This window comes from Mercenaria mercenaria, chromosome 5 (genome assembly GCF_021730395.1).
Source record: "Mercenaria mercenaria strain notata chromosome 5, MADL_Memer_1, whole genome shotgun sequence".
NCBI classification, from domain to species: Eukaryota; Metazoa; Mollusca; class Bivalvia; order Venerida; family Veneridae; genus Mercenaria; species Mercenaria mercenaria.
In genome coordinates this window covers 33,507,236-33,533,612 of record NC_069365.1, presented here as the reverse complement: position 1 = coordinate 33,533,612, position 26,377 = coordinate 33,507,236, and the positions used below count along the sequence as shown (strand labels likewise).

At 36.2% G+C, this 26,377-nt stretch overlaps 1 protein-coding gene across 2 annotated transcripts in view; it reads left to right on the top strand.

The window, feature by feature from the left end:
- The first annotated feature begins 14,482 nt into the window (after window positions 1–14,482).
- Window positions 14,483–26,377, top strand: part of LOC123556813 (B-box type zinc finger protein ncl-1-like) — a 34,711-nt gene continuing 22,816 nt past the window's right edge. Inside the window, exon 1 of one of the 2 annotated variants that reach the window (XM_045347808.2) lies at window positions 14,483–14,594. Coding sequence is in view for 1 of the 2 variants with exons in the window: in XM_045347807.2 (XP_045203742.1) it covers window positions 15,324–15,345 (22 nt within the window). In the remaining variant the exon portion in view is untranslated. Of the gene's footprint in view, window positions 14,595–14,995; window positions 15,346–26,377 lie in introns of those variants that run through there. The other variant, XM_045347807.2, reaches the window with a different exon arrangement.

The following is a 26,377-nucleotide window of genomic DNA, read 5'->3' as shown; positions in this document are numbered from 1 at the left end:
CTAAAATTACGGTTACAAACCACGGACTCTACAAAAAGTTTATTGTTTGAAGACCCCAGTATTGTTCAATACAGTATTGAGACCCTATGAAAACTATTAATCCTATTTTTCGAAAATAAAACGTATATACCGGGAATGAAACATTAGAGCTAAAGAAAGATAGGGGGTTTTTTGCAGGAAGGCTAATTAATGATTATTACATTTAATTAATGTGGATGTTTAAAACTATTTTTATGACATATCTTTTGATTGGTGAAACTAATACAGCCATTTTTGCATGGCGATATTTAATAGCGTCTCTTTCCTGATATAGAGCTTGCTTTCCATGGTGTATTATTATTTACTGGAACTAATCTTTTTTTGAGAAAAAGGCTTTACAAGATTTTGTTCTTCTTTTAGTTGTTACTTTTCCTGTTCTACTTAAATATTTGTATAATTTCGAAATTTCAGTTGATTTCCTACAAAACCAAAATTATTTCATTCACAACTATTTTGCTAAAGAACACTGTTAATTAGGTGTCAAATAATTATTTATTTTGTCATTAGAACCATTGTAGCTTTTGAAATTTTAAATGGGTTTGTAATACATGAGCACATCTGACGTCTTAAAACTACTGCTGAAGGCGATTTAAGTACCAACCGATTAACAAATAAAGAAAAAATGTTTATCATAAGATTGCAACAATTTCTTAAGACAATGCTATCCTCGCTCACTTGGGGTGCAAATGCATACAGGGTGAAGACACATAAATCGAAGTAGTGTGGTAGCAATCAACCCAGATTGCATGTATGTTAGTCGTTGGTCAAGGTCACCACAAGGCTCAGGTCACGGAAGAAGCAAAGATGACTTTTGAAGGACATGCCTTATTCTTGCAAGCACACTGTCTTGGTCAAAATGCCCAATGCCAATTCACTAATCGGGTGTTGAAAACATGAAATATTACCGTAGGAGAGTAAATGGAGAACATTTGCTATCTGGGGTACGTAACTAAGGTAAAGACTGTCGATGGTATATTACACAGGATGTGTATATGAGCCGCACCATGAGAAATCCAACATAGTGCGTTTGCGACCAGCATGGATCCAGACCAGCCTGCGCATCCGCGCAATCTGGTCAGGATCCATGCTGTTCGCTTTCAAAGCCTATTGCAATTAGAGAAACCGTTAGCGAACAGCATGGACGAGACTGCGCGGATGCGCAGGCTGGTCTTGATCCATGCTGGTCGCAAAGCCACTATGTTGATTTTCTCATGGCGCGGCTCATATATACATAAAATATGATGGAACATCTTCATAGGGAGATTGATAGTTCATACAAAGAGCAAATTACAAATACGAAATTCCGCTTACTACTGTCAATCATTATGTCATATAGTGGATATTAAATTTTGTTTGTTTCAGATTGAAATATCTTTCACGAGTGAACACAAGATGCAATATTTTCACGAGTGAAACTGTAAGATATGATATTCATGAGTGAAAGATATTTTGACCTTAACATGTAAAACAATCTGACTAAAGTACTTGATCTTCTAAACGAAGATCTGAGAACGACCCATTCACATTCGTCTTCTGTATATTTTGGATTTCCATTATTGCTATTTTTATGTTATCCAATCAGGCGACTTGTTCGATTGTCAAAGAGTAAGAAAAATATGCAGTTATTCCAGGACTCGAACCTGGGACCCCTCGCTTACAAAGCAAGTGGCCTACCGACTGAGCTAACCGGCTATCTGATACATTACGACATAAGAATTGTAAATATCAAAAGTCAATGCTAGAGGTAGATTTGCAAGATGTTGTAAGCTAGGCTCTGATTGGCTAGTGAAAGGGCCGTCAGAACGAGGCAATGAATAGGTCGTTTTCAGATCCTATGCGTAGCGTAATAGGAGATGTACTTTAGTCAGATTGCATGTAAAACAAACAAATTTTCTTTTTTATTTGATGATTTCACTAAATTTCCCCATTTTATAGTTTATTACATGTGAAAAATATATTTTTCACTGCAAAAATACGAGATATATTTACTCTGATATTTCAATAATGCACTGAAATACATGAAAAAAAAAATACGTTTGTTCCCATTTTGACCTAACTATGACCAAGTTAAAACTTAAAGGCAAATCTCCTTCTAGTTGTTTAATTAACAAATAATCAAGGCCTTCGCGTTGTTTATCGTCTAATTTACCACGGTTCAGAGTTCAGATGCGTAGGAATTGAACCACGAGGGCGTTAGCCCGAGTGGTTAAATACTGAAGCATCTGAACGATGAACCGTGGTAAATTAGACGATAAATCACAAGAAGGTCTTGATTGTTTTCATTCTGACATGCACGTTAATATATTTCAATAAATATTATGCTGGAATTCATTTACGCGAGGAGTTATGTATCGGACGTCAGGCGGCTACATGACGTCAAAATTGACGTCATAATGCTCTCTTACCAGTCCGTGCGTCAACCGTTGTTTATCGCAGGATATATTGCGTTTGATTTTCTTCTTTGTTTAACTGGAAATCAATTCGAGCCATGTTAGAATGTTAAGTTTTTATTTAACCCTATCAACATTTTCATATAAAAATGTTGCAGTCTTGTCCAAAGGGTCTGATGTATGAATAATTGCAGGAATATTGCAATATTTCACCTGTTGTATACCTACGATATTGAAAAAAAGAAGGAATTGCCTGACATAGATTCCCGGGAAACAAACTGCAAAATAAGGCACAGAAAGGAAAAAGAATAATTGTTACAAGTGTACAAAATGACAATGGATTCAGTACCGTGTAAAAAGGTGAACACAGTAACGAAAGACTTTTGGTCATGACCTTAATCTAAATGTATCTTTGTTGGAATTGAATTTCTGTACGTAGGTCTAGGATAGAAGCCATACAAGTCGAAGTCGTAGTGCCAATGGAGGTCACCCCGTCCCACTTTGAGAGTGGGGTGGGGGAGGCAATTCATGCTTTGGTCCCCGACATTTTGCTGATGGCAATTCTTTCTATCCGATTTAAAGGCAAATAATCTATTACGACGCTGTGCTAACTATTTATTGTTGCCTGCATTATGGTTCTCCATAGGTAGCAGTTCACATGCACTATAACTGAAATGTATGTATGTAGTCTCAGTCTGTGTACTTCTAATTAAATAAAACATCAAAGTAAGAACAACCTGAAGCTAGAGCTGATTACAAACTGTGCTACTGCACCTTTTACCGTTCCAACCCGAGGTCATGGTTTTGAATTGGAGCAAGTGATTTAACAATTTTAATTAAATGTTCACATTCTTCTTTTATGTAGAGGTGGCAGAGTTGCTCCTTTTAACAACTCTTCATAACTGCTAACATATAGTCCTCATATACAAATCTCAAAAGTATTTTATTTTCTGAGTATTTTTCTTGGAGCAAAAATGCCAAGATAATCGCCAGAAACTGATGTTAGATTAAATGGAGGTGCGGAAAATCGTTAGTCTGTTCAGCTTGTAAAAGTTAGGGTCTAGACTTTCAATAGGGATTTTTCTAGAGCGGAATAGCAGGGCGCAGCGCCCTGCCCTTTTTTAGCGCCGCCCTTCTGCCCGAAATTGCCGCCCTTTTGTCTTTCATCAGCGCCCTTTTGCCTTTTTAGCACCGCCCCTTTGACCATTCCACAGAAATTATTTATAAACAAACCGCCCGTCGATCATCTGTCAAAATATCCGCCCAAAATAATTGCTTATCGATACGCAGTTATGAAACGCGCCGACTACACAGGTGCTGTGTATTTGCCCGAGGCGTGTATGCAGTAACAGTAAGTAAAGATGATTAAAAGACGACGACCGACCGAATCGTAACAAACAACAATTAGAGAGGTCTGCAATTAAAGCAAACTGCAAAACATAGTAAAAAGGGAGAAAAAAACACATATTTTAAAACAAAGTCTGCCGTTTATTAAATGCCGATAATTTATATACCGACAAAGGTTTTGAAAAAAAACAAAACTTTTCTCAAATCCAACTGTAAAAGGTTTATTATATTTACTGTATTTGTTTGTTTCTTTCCCGTATAAAATGTGCGTTTTCTTGCAATTTTCCATTCAACCTGAATATCATATTAAGTATTGTCAGAATGCCGTCTGTTAAACGCAAGCTTGCCGATCTTGAAAAAGAACGTGCAAAAATTAGGAAAACAAATCACAGCATTGCATCATTTGTTGTTATGAAAGAAAGGTAATGATGGATTAAAATATCATTTTCAGTGTTCGATGTTTGTGAACAAGTGAAATAATTTTAAAGGATTCTTTTAATTAATAGTTATGTGTTTGACTGGACTATTCTCCGAGTGGTAAGTACTCACTTTAATGTACACAAGCTTACGAATAATGTTGTTAAAAAAGAATAAAGTATGCCTTTCGTTGACAAAACTTGATTAACATTGTATGTATGATGCGAAAAAAATATTTGACCTTAGTTTTATCGTTATTTTGTTTCTTTGTTTACGGATTTCTCAATTACCAAAAGAATGCATTATAAGAACAGAATTAACGTATACGGAAAGAACCCATGTGTGCGAGATATATGCATATTAAGAAGGAAATGTTTCTTCATTACAAAAAAATGTTTAAGATAACGTGTACATGTATGAAAATCTTCCTAACATACGTAAGTCCAAAACTATTGAGAGAAATCAAATAGATTCTTTGCACGTGTCCGATGGTTTCTTAAGCGTCCGCGCTTTTTCCCGCGCCATGTACGCGTGGGCAGAAAACATTTAATTGAAATGATTTGAACGTAGTAAAACCTGTTGAACTAAAGTTTTTTATGGTAATAAATATTTCTTTGAAAGAAAAATATGTTTTTGTTTGATTAGCGATCAGTAAAACGGAAATCTGATAGAAATGATGATGGGGGAGTTACACAATTGCAAATTCCGGATCCGGTCGTAACTTAAAATGTGCAGAAGTTTTTTTCATGAAACCTTCTATACAGACGGAAGGCAATATGAAGACTTTGCACATCATTCAAATTTTACTTTATGTATAGTCAGTCCGTCCGCCCGTCAGTTACAAAAGATATACAATACAAAACTGTCAATTTCTCCATTTTGGCAGTATCTTTCATATTACAAGAAATGTATTTATGTATTTCTCACACATTTATAAACATATGTTGTTAATAAAATGTCGAAAGTTTAACCAAATCGATTGATGCGATGATATAATTTTATTCATTTTACGACGGCAACCAAATTTAAATCAAAGTACTGAAAGTACAGAAAGGCTGGCTACCATAAAAAACACAACTAAATGAAAAACTGGGTAGGAAAGGTGTGTGTATGGATAATATATTTGACTTGACTTCATAGATAATTTTAATACCAAAGCACTTGACATACTTATTTTTCTTTTAGTGAAAGCAATCCACTAGTTCAGACAATTTCCACAGCACAACCAGTAGAAAGTGAACCAAACACTCAGTCAGAACAATCAAAAACCCCAGTCAGAAGAAAATCTCAAGCTAAACACAAAATTGGGTTTGATGAAAAGTGGAAGGACACTAGACCATGGTTATATGTGAAAACTGAACAAACAGAAAATGGTAGTGCTGTAGTGATGTTTGAGCATTGTTTTACAAATATTCTGGATAAGAGAGAGATTTATCATGAAAACGGTTGTCAAAGCTCAAGATTTATACTTTCGTTACTGTCATTCACTCCTGTAACTTACGTTCACCTTGAAAATAATTTCAGTTTGAAGAACGCTCATCATTGTTAATCATTGTTTCTTGACGTATGAAAGACCGAGAATTAAAAAAAGGCAAAGAAAGCAAAAAAAAATAATAATAAATAATAATAATAATAATAATAAAAATAATAATAAAATACACACACAAGCAAATGTCCAAACTTTTATGAGAAATGCAACATCGATAATTGGTTTTCCAAAAGTTTTCTTATTTTCATCAAACCTTCGTGACATAATTTTATATGCGTGTAATATTACAAGCCGAATAAAGGCATGATAATTATAATAGGCATGGTAACTACAAAGCAGAGTTTCTTTATGGCAAGCGATTTACTACTGCTTCTTCAGCACGGAAAACTTAAAGCCCTAACAAAACCTTTTTTTACGGTATATTTGTTGACAAACAGCAAACGATGACGACTTAACATGAATATGTAATAAATAAGTCATGAAGAATGACTTTGATTTATAACAGAACCATGATGTCATACAAAAATTGAATGTTATTGCATTTTTAAATTAATTTTCAGACAAGGGTAGTATCGCAAGAAGTGAAAGGTTAGAAATGCTGATTAAAACATGTTATAATTTGTAATAGTAGCGCAGGCAATTAATACCTTCTAACCTACACACTTTTTCCGCCATTATTCTCCGCAGCGTTAAGCATACTTTTGAATAGACATTATTACCTAAGCCTCAAAAACACTATTTTGAAAACTTATATGGGCAAGCTCCAGTTGCGCAACCTGAGACGTGTTAAAGGAGTTCATCACAATATTTTGTGCGCAGCTCAATCGCGCAGCAACTGATATCCACTGTAAAGTTCAGAATTCGCCGCCGAAAGTGCATAATTGTCGGATATGAGGACACTCGCGCAAAATACATCGTATGTACTGACAATATAGGTCGTGCATCCATATTTTACCTTTAAAAGTGATGGTGTTTTATTGGAGGAGTAGTTGTAGGAAGTGCTCGAATCGAATACATTGTGGACAGCCAATTTGAAAGTAAACTATTTCGTCCAGTAATGATGCAGCCGACTCCAAGTCAAATAAAATTCCAGAAAATCTTAAAGTAGATATATCTCCTTCAAGTTCAAATGTGACTTCCTAAAAATGTTGTTACACTTTTTGTGCCCCATCCCGAATTTCACCTAGTAAGACCAGAGTTATGGCCCCTGATAGTCAAATTGTACATAAAGGGTATAAACATTTGTGTCGCATGTACCTCAAAATTATATGCGCCAAGAGTCATGAAACCACACAAGAATTAAATTCAGAATGCGAAATTGTGCACCAGTGCTTTTATTTGAGGTTTCACTCAATAAAAACAGATTTATGCCCCTTGACGTGGTCAAATATATACGTAAATGGGATGTGAAATCTTGTGTAGCACGTATCTCAAAAAGTATTTGATCTAGAGGCTTGCAACCTTAAAGGAGCATTATTCCGCATGTGAGTAAGAATATTGGTTAAGGAACTGGTAATAACATTGTGCAATTTGTTTTGAAAGAAAAAAAAATGTTCATAATTTTTAGGTGGGTGGGGTAATGAAAAAATACTTTTGTGGGTGGAGTGAATATTTTTTAATTTTTCTTGAAAACAAGCACGGGTTGATATTAATTTTTTGGTTTAGATTTTATTGTCTTAGTTCTAGCTTACATAATATAAAATTTGGAAAAAAATCTGTCCGCTAGATTTTTCATATCATTAAGAAAACCTTTGTGTTTTTCTCAGTTTCAGATACTTTCGACATCTGTCAAGAGTAATTTTTCTGAGTTATTATATCTATATGTTGACATTTTATGCATAGTTATAGTGGTGTTATTAATTCGGATGCATAAAAAGTAACATCAGAATGAAACTTCGGATAGATAATTGTTTGCAGTAGTTTTATTATAACATGTATGTACTGTTTCTTCAGACAAAAATACCGATTTGGTGTTCTTAATAAACTTTGAATATTAAAAAAAGAAGCACGGGTACCTATTAGTTTTATTTTTTATTTTAACTTGTCATACATCAATCTATAAATATGCAAGGTTACAAAAAATTCTGTCCGCTAGAAATAATTGTGAAAAACACCTTTAAAACATCTTTCACTTCGAAAAGCATACCGCTATTGTGATTTGACATAGCAAGGCATGTAGCAGTTATCACTGCACCCGGTACATTTTAACCTATTCAAGCCATGTCTTTTCCGTTTTAGTAAGGAAAACACGATTTTAAGTAAAATCATGTATAAAGTGGTGATTAATTTCCTATTTTTTTTCTTTTGGAAAGGAAAAAAAACCAGCAAGACCAAAATATTTATGTACAGCTTCAGATATTCCCGAACGATATTTTAATCAATTGACTTGTAGCATTTCCTCACTTGATCTTTCGCTGATCCTGCAGGTACAATTTTTCAATAAAAATCTTTGTTTATATATAGGTCGGACTACGAAGCCTGATTTATTTATATTTTTTCTTAAAAAATTGGATAATTTTAAGAAAAATCAATTACCGACTGTAAATTCATTGAATTTATAAATTGTTCACCGGATTCCCGCACTTCAGGGAACCTCTGCTCGAATTGCTCGATAAGGCAGCCGCGGTGTTACATACTCATCATTTCAAAGCATTTGCTCTTACAGTATTCATGAAAAGTGGAAACAACAAATAACCCAGAAATTCCAATTTTCAAAGTACAAGTAGGGCCACAATTCTGACAAAATGCAAGTTAAAGTTATTGTTCCTAAACAACTTACTCATCTAATGATGACAAACAAGTTTGTAATGTTTCAAAGCTATTGCTTCTACAGTATTCAAGTAACGTGGACCTAAACAGAACAAACTTTCGGTTAGATCAGCATTTTTTTCTACGTCTCCAGATAGTAGCATCAATTTTAATAAGATAAAATGAAACTGAACGTTATAAATAAGAGACATGTTAACACTTACTAAACCAGTCGTTGGACAGTGGCTAACACTGAAGGCTAACACTGAAAGAATTGAAGGTCATTATCGTGATAACTAATGCAAATTGTAGATTCATAAGACTAGTCATGATGAATAAAAAATATTGTTCGTAATATACAAAAAATATTGTTTTATTCAGTGGGAGTTTTCAGAAATTATTTTTGTGTCAAAAGATGAATACGAATAAGGGGGTTTATGCCTTTAGAGCATCAGTAAGTTCATTTCTAGCATAAAAAGTGCAGTTTTGCAACTTTTTGTTAAAAATTTGAAAAAAAAAATCTCCAAAGCCATAAAAACATTTAGGGTCGGGCCAAAAATTTAGGGTAGGTCTGGATGCCGGAAACGAACATATTTTTACGCTTAAGCAGTGACAATATCTCGTAGATCAAACGAGTTAAAAAAGGAAAGGGTATGTAAACTATAAAAAAAAAACAGCTCTTTTTTCGGCTAGACCTCATCAAGAAATGTAACCCCCCCCCCCACCCCCACCCTCTTGAACATCTATATATGCCCTTTCTCTCCGGTTTCAAAGAAAAAATCACGAACATAGACGAATCCACTTTGTTTTCTGCAGTCGATGCCGACGACTAACAATAAATTAATAGGTGCATTTTTCGTCACTGTTCTGGGCTCTTCTGTATATGAATCATATTTTGATAATTTCTAACTGAGTAATTGAGGTCATGCATATCAAAATCAGTAAAAACTGTAAGTTGCTGCATTTTAAAATGATGATTTTTTCAAGAGACCAACTCTAGTAAATCAAATCCAACTCAAACAAACCCAACTCTAGTAAATCAGGTCAACATCATACCGGGCATCAGTGATCATAATGTAGTAGAAACAAAAGTCAATAATCCGCAAGGATATGTAACAGAAGGCCCGCAAAATTTCCATTGTAAAAAAAAGCAAACTGCAGGATATAAAACAGTCATAATTGATACCCTTTATGACAATGAAGGTAAATACTCCGCTCTAAACACAGTGATTATGGAAAATTTCTCAATTACCTAAACAACCTTACAGAAAATGGATTCATCGAAACAGTCAACTATAAAATCACCTTACAATGGGTTCAATCCAAGACATTATAAGAAACTATATCAGAAGGAGGAACAGAGCTTTTAAAAAGGTTAAGAGAACTAGCTCATCTTCTGATCGAAAGAAATTTCTAGACTTAAAGCATCTAGTGCGGAAAAAGGTCAAAGAGGCTTATAGCCAGTATCTTGAGCACATCTTAAACTTGAACAACACTGATGCCTCACTCCCAAATAAACCAAATACTAAGAAACTGTACTCGCTCATTAAACACTCGAGACAGGACTCTTCCTCTATCCCTCCCCTTAAGTATGAAAATAAACTCCATCTGGATGATCAAGCTAAGGCAACAGTACTGAACAAACAGTTTCAGTCTGTTTTTTAGCCCCAGATCACCACTAAACCTCGCCTCTCTCAGCAAAATGAAACTAACTCCAGATGGTATTTCAGTCCCTGCTATGCCAGATATTAGGATAGGCACAAATGGATTTGAGAAACTTCTCAGCAACCTGAACCCCCATAAGGCCAGTGGTCCTGACAAAATCAACTCTCTGTAGAACTATCCCCCATCCTTGAGGTCATATTCCAGAAATCCCTGGAGGAAGATTCACTTCCATCCCAGTGGAAATCCGCATATGTTGCCCCCATTTTTTAAAAAAGGTGATTGGTCAAATCCAGTAAATTATAGGCCAATTTCATTAACATGTGTCCTATGCAAAGTTCTCGAACACATTGTTTCCACATCTATTGTTAAGCACTTCACCAACCATGGTATTCTGTATGACCTACAGCATGGACTTAGGGGAAAAAGGTCATGCGTTACTCTGTTAGTTATGTTAGTAAATAATCTGGTCACTTCAATCTACAATAAGAAACAAGTAGATCTTATACTACTAGATTTTAGTAAGGCTTTCGACAAGGTTAGCCATGAGATAGTCCTAAAATGCACAAATATGGAGTCAGTGGTAACACACTAAGATGGGTCAAAGACTTCTTACATAATAGGATCCAATCAGTAGTCCTAAATGGCACTACCTCAGATGCCATCCCAGTATCATCAGGTGTCCCACAGGGGTCTGTACTTGGTCCCCTGCTCTTCCTAGCTTACATAAATGACCTCCCACAAAACGTCAGTTCCAAAGTCCGTCTGTTTGCAGATGACACGGCAATATATCTAACTTTGTCATCTGTAGACCAATCTGTCACTCTCCAAAATGACCTAAAACTTCTAGAAAAGTAGGAGTTGGAGTGGGATATGGAGTTCAACCCCTCTAAGTGTCAAGTGATCCACGCCACTAGAAGGAAACATCCTATCTCTACCCAGTATTACCTACATGGAGTCCAACTTGAATCGGTCAGCTCAGCTAAATACCTAGGCGTGGACATCTCAAATGACCTATCATGGGACAATCACATAAACAGGTCAACCAAGAAAGCTAACCAAACCCTAGGGTTCTTACGGAGAAACATTAAGGTCAAATCGCAACCCATTAAGACCATTGCTTACCAGACTATAGTCAGACCCCAGCTCGAATATGCCTCCGAGATATGGTCGCCCCACACCCAAACTCAAATTGACCGAATTTAAAGCGTCCAAAGGAGAGCCGCCCGTTGGATCAAGACCGACTACGGCCGTACTTCCAGTGTAACAGATATGCTACACTCCCTAAACCTTCGTCGACTGGATTTAAGGCGTATATATTCTAGGTTATCACTCTTCTATAAGATTCATCATGATCTGGTTGCTATTGCAATCGTAGATTACCTGACCCCAATGACCCGTTGTGTCCGCTATGGCCATTCCCTAAGTTATAGGTTAATAACTGCAACCACTGACTATTACAAATTTTCTTATTTTCCGAGAACAGTGTACCACTGGAACCAACTTCCTCCCAGTGTCGCCCACCTCCCTACCCTAGAGCAGTTCAGTGCTGCAGTTTGCAGCCTTGAACATGTCTCGCCCTAGTTATCCTGCAAACTCAAGTTAAACCTTTTATATCACCAAAGTTATTTATTAGTGAAATTGTTGAGTGAACACCGTTTGTTAATCCTAATCCTGTCCATGTTCAGTGCAAAGGAAAAGTAACCTATCTATGTTAAATTGTTATGCATGATAATACAGTTATTTATCTGACAGTCCTAAAATTGATTTCTTTGATTTTCTCATATTTCTAGACATTTTTCCCATACTTTGACGCATATGTATGGGTAGTAGAGATTGTTCTCTTTCCAACAGTAGCATTTTCAACATATTTTACCTTGTGAAATTCTGTAGGTTTTGTCTTTTTCAAAAACAATCGTCTGTTTGTTGACAAATTTCACCACAGAAAACATCACACTTTCCCAAGGACATTAACTTATTTGATCTTTACGTACTTTTCGATTCAGATTGCTAATCAGTGTGGCAATTATGCATGCTTTTTCCCTGCCCAGAGGTAAATCAAAGCCTTGAAATGTCTGATGGTTGCGGGTTTTTGGTAGATCAGGAAGGTCTAGTACGTATTTCCAGGGTAGATTTATTTCTGTTTAAATGCCAGTCTATGAATATACATGAATGAGAAATAAATACAAATTCAATGTGCCTCATATCTAAGATGAACTCTGCCTGGCCCAGCTTGTGATGTAACCATGGGCCGGAATACCTTATCATTGATGGATCTTATATAATCTAAATGATCAGTGCGAGTGGATACAGGTTGAATAAGAACTGCTTGTTCATTGATAATTCATCCGCATTGTTCATGAATGGGACTATTTTGTGTAGCACATGAACATCATTTGGATGTGATTCGGAATCAAATAAAGATGCTATGATAGTCAGAAAAACACTTTAACTTTGGTAGCGGGATAAACCCGCAACCCAAAATGCATAGTTTGCATGAGGTTCTAGGTCAATAGCCACCTAAGCCAAAGAGCTATAAAAATATTTTATACTTCTTTGCCTAAGCCTACAATAAAGTCTTAACGGAGTTGTCTCCATTTTTTCCAAATATTTTACCCGGGATCATTTTTTTCAGCTCAAATAACTCTTTTTCAGAAAATGATATTTTAATTATTTTTTCAGTCTACATACTTTGATGCAGTTAACTACACATATGTCCAAAATAGATTGTTCCTACTTGAAGTTTGTATTTTTAGTTACACTGCCTACGAATGTAGTCTGTTACACTGATCTGTCTTACCAAGGGCGTAGGAGCTGGGGCGGCAAGGGCGGCGCCCGCCGCCCCAATATTTCAAGGAGCGGCGAAATGCCGAACTCGTAATTTTTTTGAAAAGGCTAGAAAATATAATTGAGAATAAATACGGCGGTCTTCCCTTGCCAATTATCAATTTATCATGAAGTGCATCGGCGACTGATGTGTTATATTTGCTAGATCACCTTGGTGACAAGGTATTGTACAAAATCCAAGTTCGCTGTATTTTCACGCCCCGCAGAGTCGGATTATAGGCGACACATCAATTAAAGAAAGTTAATTGTGTTTAACTGCTTACTGCTTAACAGATTATAGACACTCGAATTTATGCTGTGTCTCAGATTCTGCCAACAAAGGTAAGTATCTTCAGTAAAACAGAAAAGCAAATCGACATCTTTAGATGTCTTTTCACAAAATATATAAAATTAAATATTTTTGACACTTAAACATATTGTTTGAAATATCAAAGAAAATATAGTAACATACCAATAAATGATTAGTGCTTCTTTCAGAAAGAAAACAGTGAATTGCGTTTCACCTTTAGAAATGCCACAGGCGTGGATCCGTACTTATCAAAGGTACACCCAACTATTTCGGCAAAGGAATAATATTCTCTCAAAATTTAGACCCAGAAACGCACCAGAGGCCACCATTTCAAACGTTTGTTTTAAAATTTTCCAGGGGGGGGGGGGCGGAGGGGGGAGAGAGAGAGCCCCCTGACCCCCTCCCATCAAGCGGGAAGTAACTCCTTCATTGCATACAAATTTAGACTTAAAAATGCACCAGAGTTCACTATTTCATACCTGAAATTAAAAAAAATTACAGGGGGAGAGTCCCCTGACCCCCCTAAAATGAGGGGAGTACCCAGTAAATGCCCCTGAGGCCACCATTTCATCCTTGTATTTCAAAACTTTCCAGGGCAAGACCTCCCTGCTGACCCCCTTACATGAGCAGAAATCCTCCCCCCACACCCCGCTCCCTTACCTATCCGCTCTCGGCGCAATGCGCCTCGGCAGTCACGTCTTGGTTCTAGACTCTGACTGGTGCCTCCCCCATCCTTGCCCAGTCAAATATTTCTGGAACCGGATCCCTGTAAGTCAGGCTCTTGTGCTCGATCCCCTACTTAGACACTATTGGTTCTACTCTGGCAAGACATTGTCCGTATCAAACATTGTACCGCCATTACAGTGTTTAAACACAGTAAACTGTACATTTTATAGGGATGAAAACTAGAGAAAAAAAACCCGAGTATGTTCAACAGCTACTGATCAGTCCAAGAAGTCACCAGATTACACCACTTTACTCTAGCTAATAGTATATGCAAAATATTTTCGGCCCACTGGGACCCCGTTGAAGGGATGGTGCTACCACCTCCGAAACCCACCCCCTCCGCCGCTGCAAAGCTCAAATCGTCCCTACGCCCCTGCTTACGCGTGGAAGAGTCTACCTACAATGTTGATGTCCCTTCGCATATATTCAAAATTAATCAAGTGTATCCCAAGTTGATCCCAATTAAATTTTGGCGCGGTTATTTACATATACTGCAAGGTGCCCGTTATAGGTGGCGCTTTGAATCTAATTAATGCAATTAGGTATTCATGCTCAAAACGAGGCAAACTGTTCTTTGTCATGGCGGGACGCTAGCACATGTCTTCCATAGGAAAATTACTCACTCATATTTGCTATATTTGTAAGTATTGACACTTGCTGTTCATTTGTCTGCTTAAATTATTATATCAAGCTTCATATTTGCGTGTAAGAAAGGACGATCGTTGACTGTTAAAAGGGTATCTGTAAAATTTTGGCGGTGCACGTTCTTTCATATTCAAATATCGGTGACTGGCGATGTTTTTGTTGAAAACTTGACGATAATTTCTGTTTATTACTCATATTTACATGTTACATTTGTATGTGCTTATCTGCTTTATATGCTGGAGACAGTTATTTGCATGTACTGGTGATAGTTTTTATGCAAGACTTGTAGATGCATCGCAGTTTTGATTTACGTGGTCTAATTGTCAAAATTTGCAGACATGATCAAGCACGGGCAAATTGTCGACGCTGTTTCTGATTGGTTTAAAATATGTTGATGTCATTTTTCGAGGTCCCTTTGTTTACAGAGAAGAAAGGATTTTTATGTTAGGCAGTTTGATAATTTAGAAAAGATTGTCATTTAAATGGAATAAAACTTTTACATTTTACATTCTGTTGTAGATCTAAGTAGGAGTGTGTTATTTTACAAATCTATGTTAGTTTGATGATTCACACATCTGAGTGTTTCATTCTGACTCACAGAGTACCCAGTTCCATAAGTGTTTGTTGAGACAAAGGACATCATTCACCTGCGGATATTATAATAGTGTTTTACAGGATGGCATATTGTATATAAGACAACATATTAAAAGGAGTGTTTTTTGAGATGAAACATAGTAATTGTCAAGGTTAGTCAAAATAATTCAATGGTCAGAATGTTTAATATTTGTGCTGGGCAGTGATCTAGTCAAAATAATAGGACGTAACAGGACAGCGTGATAACTTTTGACTGTCTCAGTCCTGTCACGTCCAAACTTATTCTGCATATTTCTGTTAGGAAATCCCCAATAGAAATCCGTTGGGAACATTTTCTGGTACATGTTCAGAGTATTTTTATGATTACATCTCAGATAATGAATTTATGTTGACAATAAAGGCAGTGGCTAGGTAGCCGGTTCCGGCTACCTAGACCTTTAGTCTGCGTAGCCGGTTCCGGCTACCTAGACTAAAGGTCTAGGTAGCCGGCTCTATATATACATATCATATATGAACATGTAAGTAAAGGTAGCCGGCTTTAATAAACTGTATCTATAAAGGATTATAAGGATCATTAAATTAGTTAAATAAAATACATTTCTTCTGATTTATTATTAATTGTTTGTGGTTTATCTGTTTATTTTGCCGTATTTACGCACTCATATCAGCGAACATTTTGTTATGTTAGAATGTACTCGATACATATTCGAGATACAGCGATTCATTCCTAAAAGAAAACAAAACAGTTTTAAAAAGGCAAAACAAAGAGCATCATATATATTAAATGATGCGACTACTGAACATAACGACATTGGATCATTTCGTGTGCCTTTTTTAAGTGATCATTACTTTCGCACTTCTATGTGCGTCTTTAATTAATTATCTAATTACTTACTAATTTCTTCTCCGATTTGTCTACAATTCAATGATCTTTATTGGTTCTAATTGTTTGTTTGAACATATGAGCTCTTTATTCTAAGGTAGCGTGATAAATGTGAAATGTAAAATTACATAATTACATGTATATATCAAAAGACATAATTCTAAAGGATCGCCGACAATTGAAATCATCTATCAAAACTGGTGTATTTTTTTACATTTATAACAAACTACAAAAATTCATTTAAAATTTTACTTTTAATTATAAACATGCCATTTAAACACGCCGATGACGATAACGACACTTTGATCATTTGTTGATAACATAACAAAATATCGGCTGATATGATACGAGTGCATAAATACGGCGAAATAAACAGGTAAATCACAAATAGTAAATAATAAGTCACAAAAAATGTAATTGATTTAACTAATATAATGATCCTTTATAACAAAATTTATTAAAGCCGGCTACCCTGACTTACGTGTTAATATATGATATGTATATATATAGAGCCGGCTACCTAGACCTTTAGTCTAGGTAGCCGGAACCGGCTACGTAGACCTTTGGTCTAGGTAGCCGGAACCGGCTACCTAGCCACTGCCGACAATAAAGCATAAACTTACCTTGCTGACATTTTATTAATGTATATTTTGTGTTTTGTTTCTGCAATTTAATGTTATCGGCAGTCTGGTGTGTACTGAAACCAGTGTCAGGGTAGATATCTCCTCACACCTTTCACTTCATATTTTCAAAGATTTAAGTCTCTTATTTCAAATTACATCATTCTACATCTTTCACCCAACCGTCGACTTTCGACTCACTGGGCGGCGCTGTCAGAGAAAAATTGATAAAGAAATGATATGTTAAAATGTTAAAAGAATAAAAGCGAAAAAATACAGTATGCTACAGTTAAAATAGGACAGAGGCAATAGAATTACATACTGAACACAGCCAGTCTCTCTCTAAAGATACTGAGACTGGGGCTAGATTTTACGTAAGTTGGTAGGGAGTTCCAGAGTCGGATTGTCCTTGGGAAGTAGGAGTTAGAAAAGTACTGAGTGTGAGACATGGGGATTAAGTAATTTAGATTTCTAATTGGAATAAGATGAGATTGGTCGACTGCAACTGTCTGGGTCCTTATTTTATAAAACATTACTAATGAACGATGTAACCTTCTATATTGGAGTGTATTCCATTCTAAAGTTTTTAACATTTGTGTAACACTACTGGTGTAACTGTAGTCGTACATGACATGCCTAGCAGCTGACCTTTGGACATTTTCGACTTTGCTAGTAAGGGTTTTTTGCCAAGGATGCCAGACGCTTGAACAGTACTCAAGTTGAGGGCGGACATAGGTGTTATAGGCAGCAATTTTTACCTTTTTATTGTCAGTTTTGACATTTCATTGTATGAAGCGAAGAGTGGAAGTTGCTTTGGAAGTGATATTGTCAATGTGTTTGGACCAGTTTAGATCTTTGGAAATGGTTATGCCAAGGTATTTAGCTGCCTCACAAGTTTTTAACTCTATATTGTGAAGTTTGTAGGGGTAGACCACAGGATTTTTCTTTCTAAAGATTCTAAGGACTTCACACTTGTCCGGGTTGAACTCCACCAGGGCCCTCTCTACATTTTGGGGGATTGGGGCCGGGGCCCTTGGAGGGGGGAATTTCGCGTCGTTTTCAAGGGAGGGGGGGAATTCATTCTGGAGATATGACATCTGATCATAACCCCTTAAATTAAGGTCAATTGAGTATTACAGATATCAGACTAATGTGAATATATAAGAAGTATTGTACAGAACATAATCTGTTGAAAACAGGCAACTTTTATTTTCTTTTATTAAATCAGTTAGGTGACATCCAATCGAGGTTCACATGTCGTCATTAACGGAAGCACTAGGGGTTAACCGTGGCAAGTTGGCACGGGGTTTAGACATTTTGGATGGAGTGTGTTTTGACTGGGATTCATTAAGGCAGTCCTTGAATGAATTCCACGCTACTTCAGGGTCTGAATGGTTTTGGGTGAGAAAGCTAGCACCAAAAGCCTTCATATCAGATTTTAGCCCTTCCCAATTAGACTTCATGTAGAGTTTAATTATGTGTTATATTCAACTCATCTGAAGTTTCTGCATGAATATTCATGTCTAATTTATGAGAGCAAGTAAGTCTGACCAGTATATTATGACTTTTTTGGAGTTTTTAATGTCTTCGTTTTCCTAACAGTAAAATGCAGATACGGGTAAGGCTTAAAGGGATGACAACTAAAAAATACCAGATCATAAAATAAGTCATCCCGATGAGCTAAATGTGTAAGACTAGGCAATGATCAAACTGGACCAAAATAATGGAGGATAAATCACAGTACACAGTAGGGCTGGGTACCGCCTTGAAAAAAATACCGCGGTATACCACGGTTTTTTCCTAATTACCGCGGTATATACCACGGTATACCACCATATTTATCGTAAGACTTACAGCTATGGTAGTGGTCATTAAAATATTGAAAAACTCTCAGAAATACTTAATTTATTATGAGCAACGAAGACTAGTTACTTGACTAGAATTAAAAAAAAATACACTGGAATATTAACTTGACTAATGACAAGATTAATGACCCTTAGTATTTTTTATCAGTGTGTATTTCTCGGAAGACGCCATATTGTCTCTAGGGAAGCACTGGGTCACATGTAGAGTGTATATCAAAATCCCCTCCACTGAAAAATGACTGGGTGTTACAAAATCCCCTTCATACTTTTGCAGTGGGTATCATAAACCCCTCTGTGATTTTCATTACAGATATATAGATATCAGTGCTCCAAATTATATTACATTTGCTAAAGACATTATATTTACGTGCTTTAAGCCTTTATGCAATAGACTTTTAAATTGTATATAGTTGTATTTGAACTTGATGAAATAAGTAAATATCACAGAGGGGATTATGATACCCCCTGCAAAAGTATGAAGGGGATTTTGTAACACCCTGTCATTTTTCAGTGTAGGGGATTTTGATCAAGGGGATTTTGATTGTCTCCCTCACATGTATATAGGTCGCGCTTGTTTGAAGTTCGATTCGTGCACCCGTTTGATAAACCAGTAACGTTTACAAATAGTATGAAGGCTTCATCAAATCGTTTTCAAACAGAAAATAATAAATTTCGACTCAACATTTTCCATACTATTTATTTCTTTTTTAATACATGCAAATACATACCAGGATATTTTAAACTACTAGGATCATCATTTAAACAAGAAGTTGGGACTCGCCGAATTTACCAGACTCAAAGTAAAAACAAGTGCGCCCATGACGTCATCCGTCCATACGGAATAATCTGGAAGTTTTCGAAGGTTTTGATTGGGGATCACGCGGTCGATCATACATATTCATTGCACCATTGGGTGGTTATTTTTGGAAACTAATAATAGTAGCATGGGAATTCCAGAGATATAAATCGGAAAATCATGCATGGTGTCAATTGCTGTTACGAAAGGCTACATAGACAATGTAAATTAAAAATAAACAGAAGTAGGGATAATGTTGATTAAATACCGGTATTCCCCGATGGTACTGCGGTATCGTACCACGGGAAGATGGTACCACGGTTACCGGTATACCGGTAGTACCGCGCACCTCAAGTACACAGTGACGGTCATGGAAAGTTATTGGTTTTATCGCTTGCGCATATTGCTGTGTAGACATGGTAAACATTAATTGTGTATAGTACATACGTAGGTTTAAAGTACCAGAAAATTTGTAATTTTGGAAATTATTTGGTAATTTTTACATAAATCAATGGGGAATTAAATCCTCATTTGATATATGTAAGTTTATCTCATATTAGAAACAAAATCTGCATTTAAACCCAAATCGGCAACATGGACAATTTCATTGGAAATTTCCTCCACTATTTTGGTCTTTAGAGTGTTTGACATGGTATGATATTGCCCATAAGAAAAATAACTCGGTATTTCCTAGGATCGTGTCACATTAGTTGAACTATTGTCAAGGTATGAACTTTCTAACAGGATTCAAATTTAGACAAGCATACAAGCTAAATGCTAGTGGAATTTGAGAATAGCTAGTGGGCTTGCAATGTACAAGCTTATTTCAGCTAGTCGATAATATACCAAGCAAATGTCTTCAAAGCTTGAATAAAGTTTGTTCTGCGGGTATACATTTTTCTGCATGAAAGGAATGTTATCATTTATGTTTATAAATGATATTTCATTGTTCAACAAAACTCTAATATAATGCATGATTGCAGCTTGCATCAAGTTGACATGGAAGGATTTGACTTTAGCTTTTAAGTGGATAAAAATGGCACTAGCTATTTTAAGCTAATAGAATCTTTTTTTTTGTGACTGGCTACTTACAGAGATTAATCAGTAGGTTTTGGCCAGTAAAACATTAATAAAGTACTTAAATATTATTGTTTAACATTAGCCGGTATCTTTTCATTTTAGCTAGTGAACAAAAAGGGCACTAGCTACTTTAAGCTTGTTGAAAATGTTGCTAAATTTGACCCCTGACTGGCCAGATCCTGTTATGGGTTCCAGAGTGATGGCCCCTGAAAGGGCCAGAGTTAGCTATTTTGACCTTGTCTGCACAATAGCAGCTTTATTTATGATTTGAATTTAATCAAACTTGCACAAAACTTGTGTCACCATAAGATCTCGGTTCCTTTCTTGAACTGGCCAGATCCCTTAATGGGTTCCAGAGTTATGGCCCCTGAAAGGGCCAAAATTAGCTATTTTGACCATGTCTGCACAATAGCAGCTTTATTTATGATTTGATTTTAACCAAACTTGCACACAACTTGTATCACAAGATCTCGATTGCTTTTTATACATTCTAAGGGACGTATTATATTATCGCCTCGGTGTCCTATAATGAGTTTCAGAGTTATGGCCCCTTAAAGGGCCAGAATTAGCTATTTTGACCTTGTCTGCACAATAGCAGCTTCATTTATGACTTGATTTTAACCAAACTTGCACACAACTTGTATCACCACAAGATCTTGGTTCCTTTCTTGAACTGGTCAGATTCCATTATGGGTTCCAGAGTTATGGCCCCAGAAAGGGCCAGAATTAGCTATTTTGACCTTGTCTGCACAATAGCAGCTTCATTTATGATTTGAATTTTATCAAACTTGCACAAAACTTGTGTCACCATAAGATCTTGGTTCCTTTCTTGAACTGGCCAGATCCCTTAATGGGTTCCAGAGTTATGGCCAGGGGTTCCACTAGACCCGAAAACCCAAGAGTCCCAGGACCCTTGGGCCCAAATTTTGAAGGGTCCTTTTCCAAAATACAGGAGTCCTGTCCCAACACGTCAATATAATTTACTATAACATTTCATGTTATTTTAATTAGGTTTATCTTCATTTTTTTTTTTTAATAACAGAACAGTGCTATAACACTCTAGAAAAATGTATCCAAAATGTACTATCCGAATACTGTTACACTTTCAGAATGTCATCGGAAAGTAGTTTTTGCTCAGTTTATTTGGCAAACTAAGCTAAATCAGCGATAGTTCCTCAAATAATGATGCTACTTATCATAAAAAACTGCATTGAAAGTCAGGTTTTTTTTAGGAATTTTGGAAATATGCATTTGACATCGGGTGTAATTAGACCCGTGAACGGACATTCTAAACTTATTTTTGCTTTCGAAATTCATCAAAATTTGTGAAGTTTCTTGTTGAATTTACGATATGATCACTAAACAATGATCTAATTTAAAGCTGGCATGAAAAAATCTTGCAGGGCACTTTTCACATGCTCGGTAATTAGCTGCTTACGATAATTTAATAATTGGTGCCTTTTTTGACAGTACACAGGATTCGCTTTATCAATTAATTTCAACACTTCATTGATTTCTTGTTACCTATGTGCACTCGCCGTGACGTAACTTGCTGATAAAAAATCAGCGAGGCATGTCTACAGGAGAAAGGGCGGGATTTAGCAGAGATCAAAGGCAGGAGAGCATGACCGCGAGTGTTTATTTTGAATACACGTGTCTATCGTGGAAATAGTTTTACTGAAGGAAATTAATGATAAGAGAAAGGATTATCAAAGGAAAATGCCCCCGGGTCCCGAAGGACGCACAGGCAAGTATTCTGCCGGGTCCTTTGAGCGTCTTTTGAAAATCTCCCGGGTCCGGACCCGGGGTCCCGGGTCAAATGGAACCCCTGTATGGCCCCTGAAAGGGCCAAAATTAGCTATTTTGACCATGTCTGCACAATAGCAGCTTTATTTATGATTTGATTTTAACCAAACTTGCACACAACTTGTATCACAACAAGATCTCGATTGCTTTTTATACGTTCTAAGGGACGTGTTATATTATCGCCTCGGTGTCCATCTGTCTGTCTGTTGGTTAGCAATTTCCCTTCCACTTGAAGGATTTCAGGGATCGAATTTTACTTTTCTTCCCAGTGCCATTTTTTTCCACTAGCAAAATGATGGGTTCCACTAGAAATTATTTAAAAGCTGTTTAAGTGCTGAATTTATTAAGTTGTTTGGTTTCATATAAAAGTTCAAGGTCCGACATGCTGGGGACTTTCTGGTTTTGAAAGTACGATACAAACCAAAGTACTCAATGATTCTTTGGACTTTTGGCTGGACGTTGAAGTTTTAAGTTTTTCTCAAGTCACTGCCCCTAGTGTTGCTAGCATTTTCGGTCTCCGCGAGCCTTTTTGCACCAAGAAACATGTTATTTTTCTCTCCATTTCGGCAGAAGTTTGCAAATTACAGACCAAAATGAAAACAAATATTGCATAGACGCTTACTTAGATATATCCGATAATTACTTTTGTATAAAGCAACAAGCGTCTCTTAAGAGAAAAGGACAGTTTGAGCGAATTCCCCAATTTTTGAATGTGATCGCGAAAATATTCGAGTGCCATGATTTTCTACTCGCATTTTTTTTTATTCTGACTCAAATTGCGCAAGTAAGCGACCGCAAAACTTGATGCAAGGGATTTCAAAGAAACCTGACACAAATGTTCACCTCATCGAAATGATGTGCGGAGCGCATGTTTCGGATGGCTGACTTCAAGGTCAAGGTCACACTTAGGGGTCAAAGGTCATATGACTGTTTTGTGCATATATTGCTCTGCATTTGCTTTGCATTGCAGTGCTCTTGTTTTTATTTGGCAGATCCTTTCGTTCACTTGCAATAATTTTTTTTTAATTACTTCCCTTTTATGTTAGGCCAAAAAAAAAATATGTATGTTTCCTGTGACATGCCAGAAAAAAATAGGGTAGGTAGGTCGATTTTTTCTTTTTTTTTTTTTTTTTTTTTTAGAATACACATCTTTACAGTAGTGGAATTCTCTTGTCTTTGCTTTTGCCTATTGTCTTATCAATACATATAATTATGTCTTTACTAGATGGTAGATGCTATACACTTTAAATACACTGCTTTTTATATACCCTTTGGCTTTTAGTCAAATTTTTAAGTACATGCCGTCAGAATATTTCAACAAATGCACCTTTGGGTTTCCATTGGTTCAAGCCTAGCTTAAACTCATGATTTTTTATGTCAAGGCAGGGGTGTAATTTTTTTCCACACCATCTGCCCTGTATGACTTCTAACCACTAAAATCTGCTTGCCCTTAGTGAACAGTCACTTGCCATTATAATTGACATGTTTAATATTGTCACTTTTATGAAAGGAGTATTATACAATTAGTAAATTTCAAATGTAACACTCAGTAGACAAATACTATTCTCTTGTACCCTACATTTCCTTTTTAAGGTGGCATATTTGTTCTTCTTAAACTTCCTTTTTACAGCAGACATTCTTATTTTTCTTTCCTGTATTTGTGTCAGCAGCACCAGCCAGTTGCTCTCCAAAATAACTGCAGCGATAGCAATAATAATTAAAGTCTATCCCTCCCGTATTTTCCTAAACTATTAGGACAGCATAAAATATTTAGTTATTTTCATTTTCTCAAGACTTATTTCCCGAAAATAATTATTTTGAAAAGTGTCCCCAAAATATTGACATAATTATCATCATCCACACACCCTTTGTGAAAGCGAAAAAAAAAAACAATTATCGGAAATTATTCAGTTTATAAGCTAAGTAATTGGCCTTGTTTTCATCATTAATTAACACCTTCCAAAGACCTAACAGAAGTGTGTCGGTATCACGGCATCTGAAGAGCAGATCAAAGCGGTATAGTTGCCCGAGATTGTCATGGTATTACGTCATGTTTTCGCGCCATGTGAAACATCACTGTTTGATGGTACCGCCTCGCTTCTTTAAATTGTTGAGAAGAAATCAATATAAGTTTCTTCTTTATTTTTTAAAAGCGAATGTACAACATCACGAATGACCTCTGTGACCTGTTTGCCCTCAAAGAATTTACATTATTGTTACATTATTGTTAGAGAAGAATATCTTACAAAGTGTCGTGTCAAAAATAATACTTGTACGAAAAGATTCATTTAAAACTTAATTAAAAACCGCAACATCATACTGCGTTATTCTAAAGCCACATTTCTATTTACATTCACGAGGTCACATAACCATTTCTGCCGCGCTAACAGAAATCTGTTTGCGAAAAATCGTTTTACTCCATGTATTTAAATTGCTGCCGCTTTTTCATTATTTAAGATTTTTTAATTCTGTTTTTTATACTTTCTGTTCAAAAGTCTGAATTTTATGACCATATTATGTATCATTTATTTACTTTAAGAAAGAAATAAGTAATTAAGATCGCGCTGTTTGAAATGTTACAAGTGATTACATGAAAATTCGGCCGTTTTTATAGAATTTTGCCTACATTTTTGTCAGTGTCTTATCAAAATTATTATAGAATTTAAACTGTATTACTTCTTAAGCGGTGTTGAAAATTTGAAGCGATTATATTAAAAAATGAATGCACTACGCGCGTTTTTTGTGTTCGTGTTAGTTAAACAAAAGTAACGGCGAGATTAGATATTACGATAGGTCGCACGTGCTCGTGGAATGGAAAATTACCGGCATGACGTTTTGATATCCTTATGATTCGCAGGTTAATTCCAGTCAATCCAGGTATTTTTTCGTGATATAATTTCTGAATTTGGTAAAGTTACGACGTAAAAACCAATCGCCCGATCGGTCGAGTATACAGAGAAGTCCACTCGTCCAAAGAGCTATAAAAATAAATATTCTTTGACTCGTCCTATCCAGAATTTAACTCGTCAATGTACGATGGAGGTGAATATAGAAATGTCAGATACTTCACAAGAAACTGCCTGTCGGCGGGTGGACTTGTTCAAAAAGCCCGGTGAATGTACATCGATCCGATGTTCCTAAATGAGAGCATATAATTTTTTTCGTACCTGCAAATTTTCGTCCGAAAAAAAGTTTAGGGTCGGGGGCTAAAATTAGGGTCGGTCGGGTCACCGGAAACATACATATTTTTTTTTTACACCTTACTATAAATAGCTTATTTAGTAACTTTTTTATTATTGGCCGTATGGAAAAACCGAGACCAATTTTCTGTGGTACAACATGGACTTGTGGAGAACAGGTTTGTACTGGTACAGAATCCAGGAACACTGGTTAGGTTAACTGCCTGCCGTTACATGACTGAAATACTGTTGAAAAATGGCGTTAAACCCAAAACAAACAAACTCTTGTCCGCTCTCTAAGTCAAACATTTTTCATCTGATCTATAGCGTAAAGTTTGAAAATCTCCTGAAACCACAAAAGTCATGCCATTTCAAAATGATTTAACGTAGTTGTTTCTTGGGTGGCTTTCAAAGCTACTTTCCAGTGACCATACAACAATTAAATTTCGTTTTAGAAAAAGAACTTTTTATTTGTATTGAATAAAACATTTTGTTTTTAATAATGAAGCATTGAAAACTGTTAAAATCGGCATTCTTTCAAAGATTTCAAATGGAAATACCATCTGTATTTCACAACACTTTAGCAATTTTTAGCCCACCATCATCAGATGGTGGGCTATTAAAATCACTCTGCGTCCGTGGTCCGTCCGTCCGTCATTCCGTCCGTCCGTCCGTCCGTCCGTTAACAATTTCTCGTTATCGCATCTCCTCAGAAACTACTGGGGGGATTTTGACCAAACTTTGTCAGAATGATGTATTGGTACCCTAGTTGTGTCCCCCGGAAAATCAGACTGGTTCAACAATTTATGAGTGAGTTATGGCCCTTTGTTTATTTCTATAATTTACATAGATTTATATAGGGAAAAACTTTGAAAACCTTCTTGTCCAAAACCACAGAGCCTAGGGCTTTGATATTTGGTATGAAGCATTATCTAGTGGTCCTCTACCAAGATGA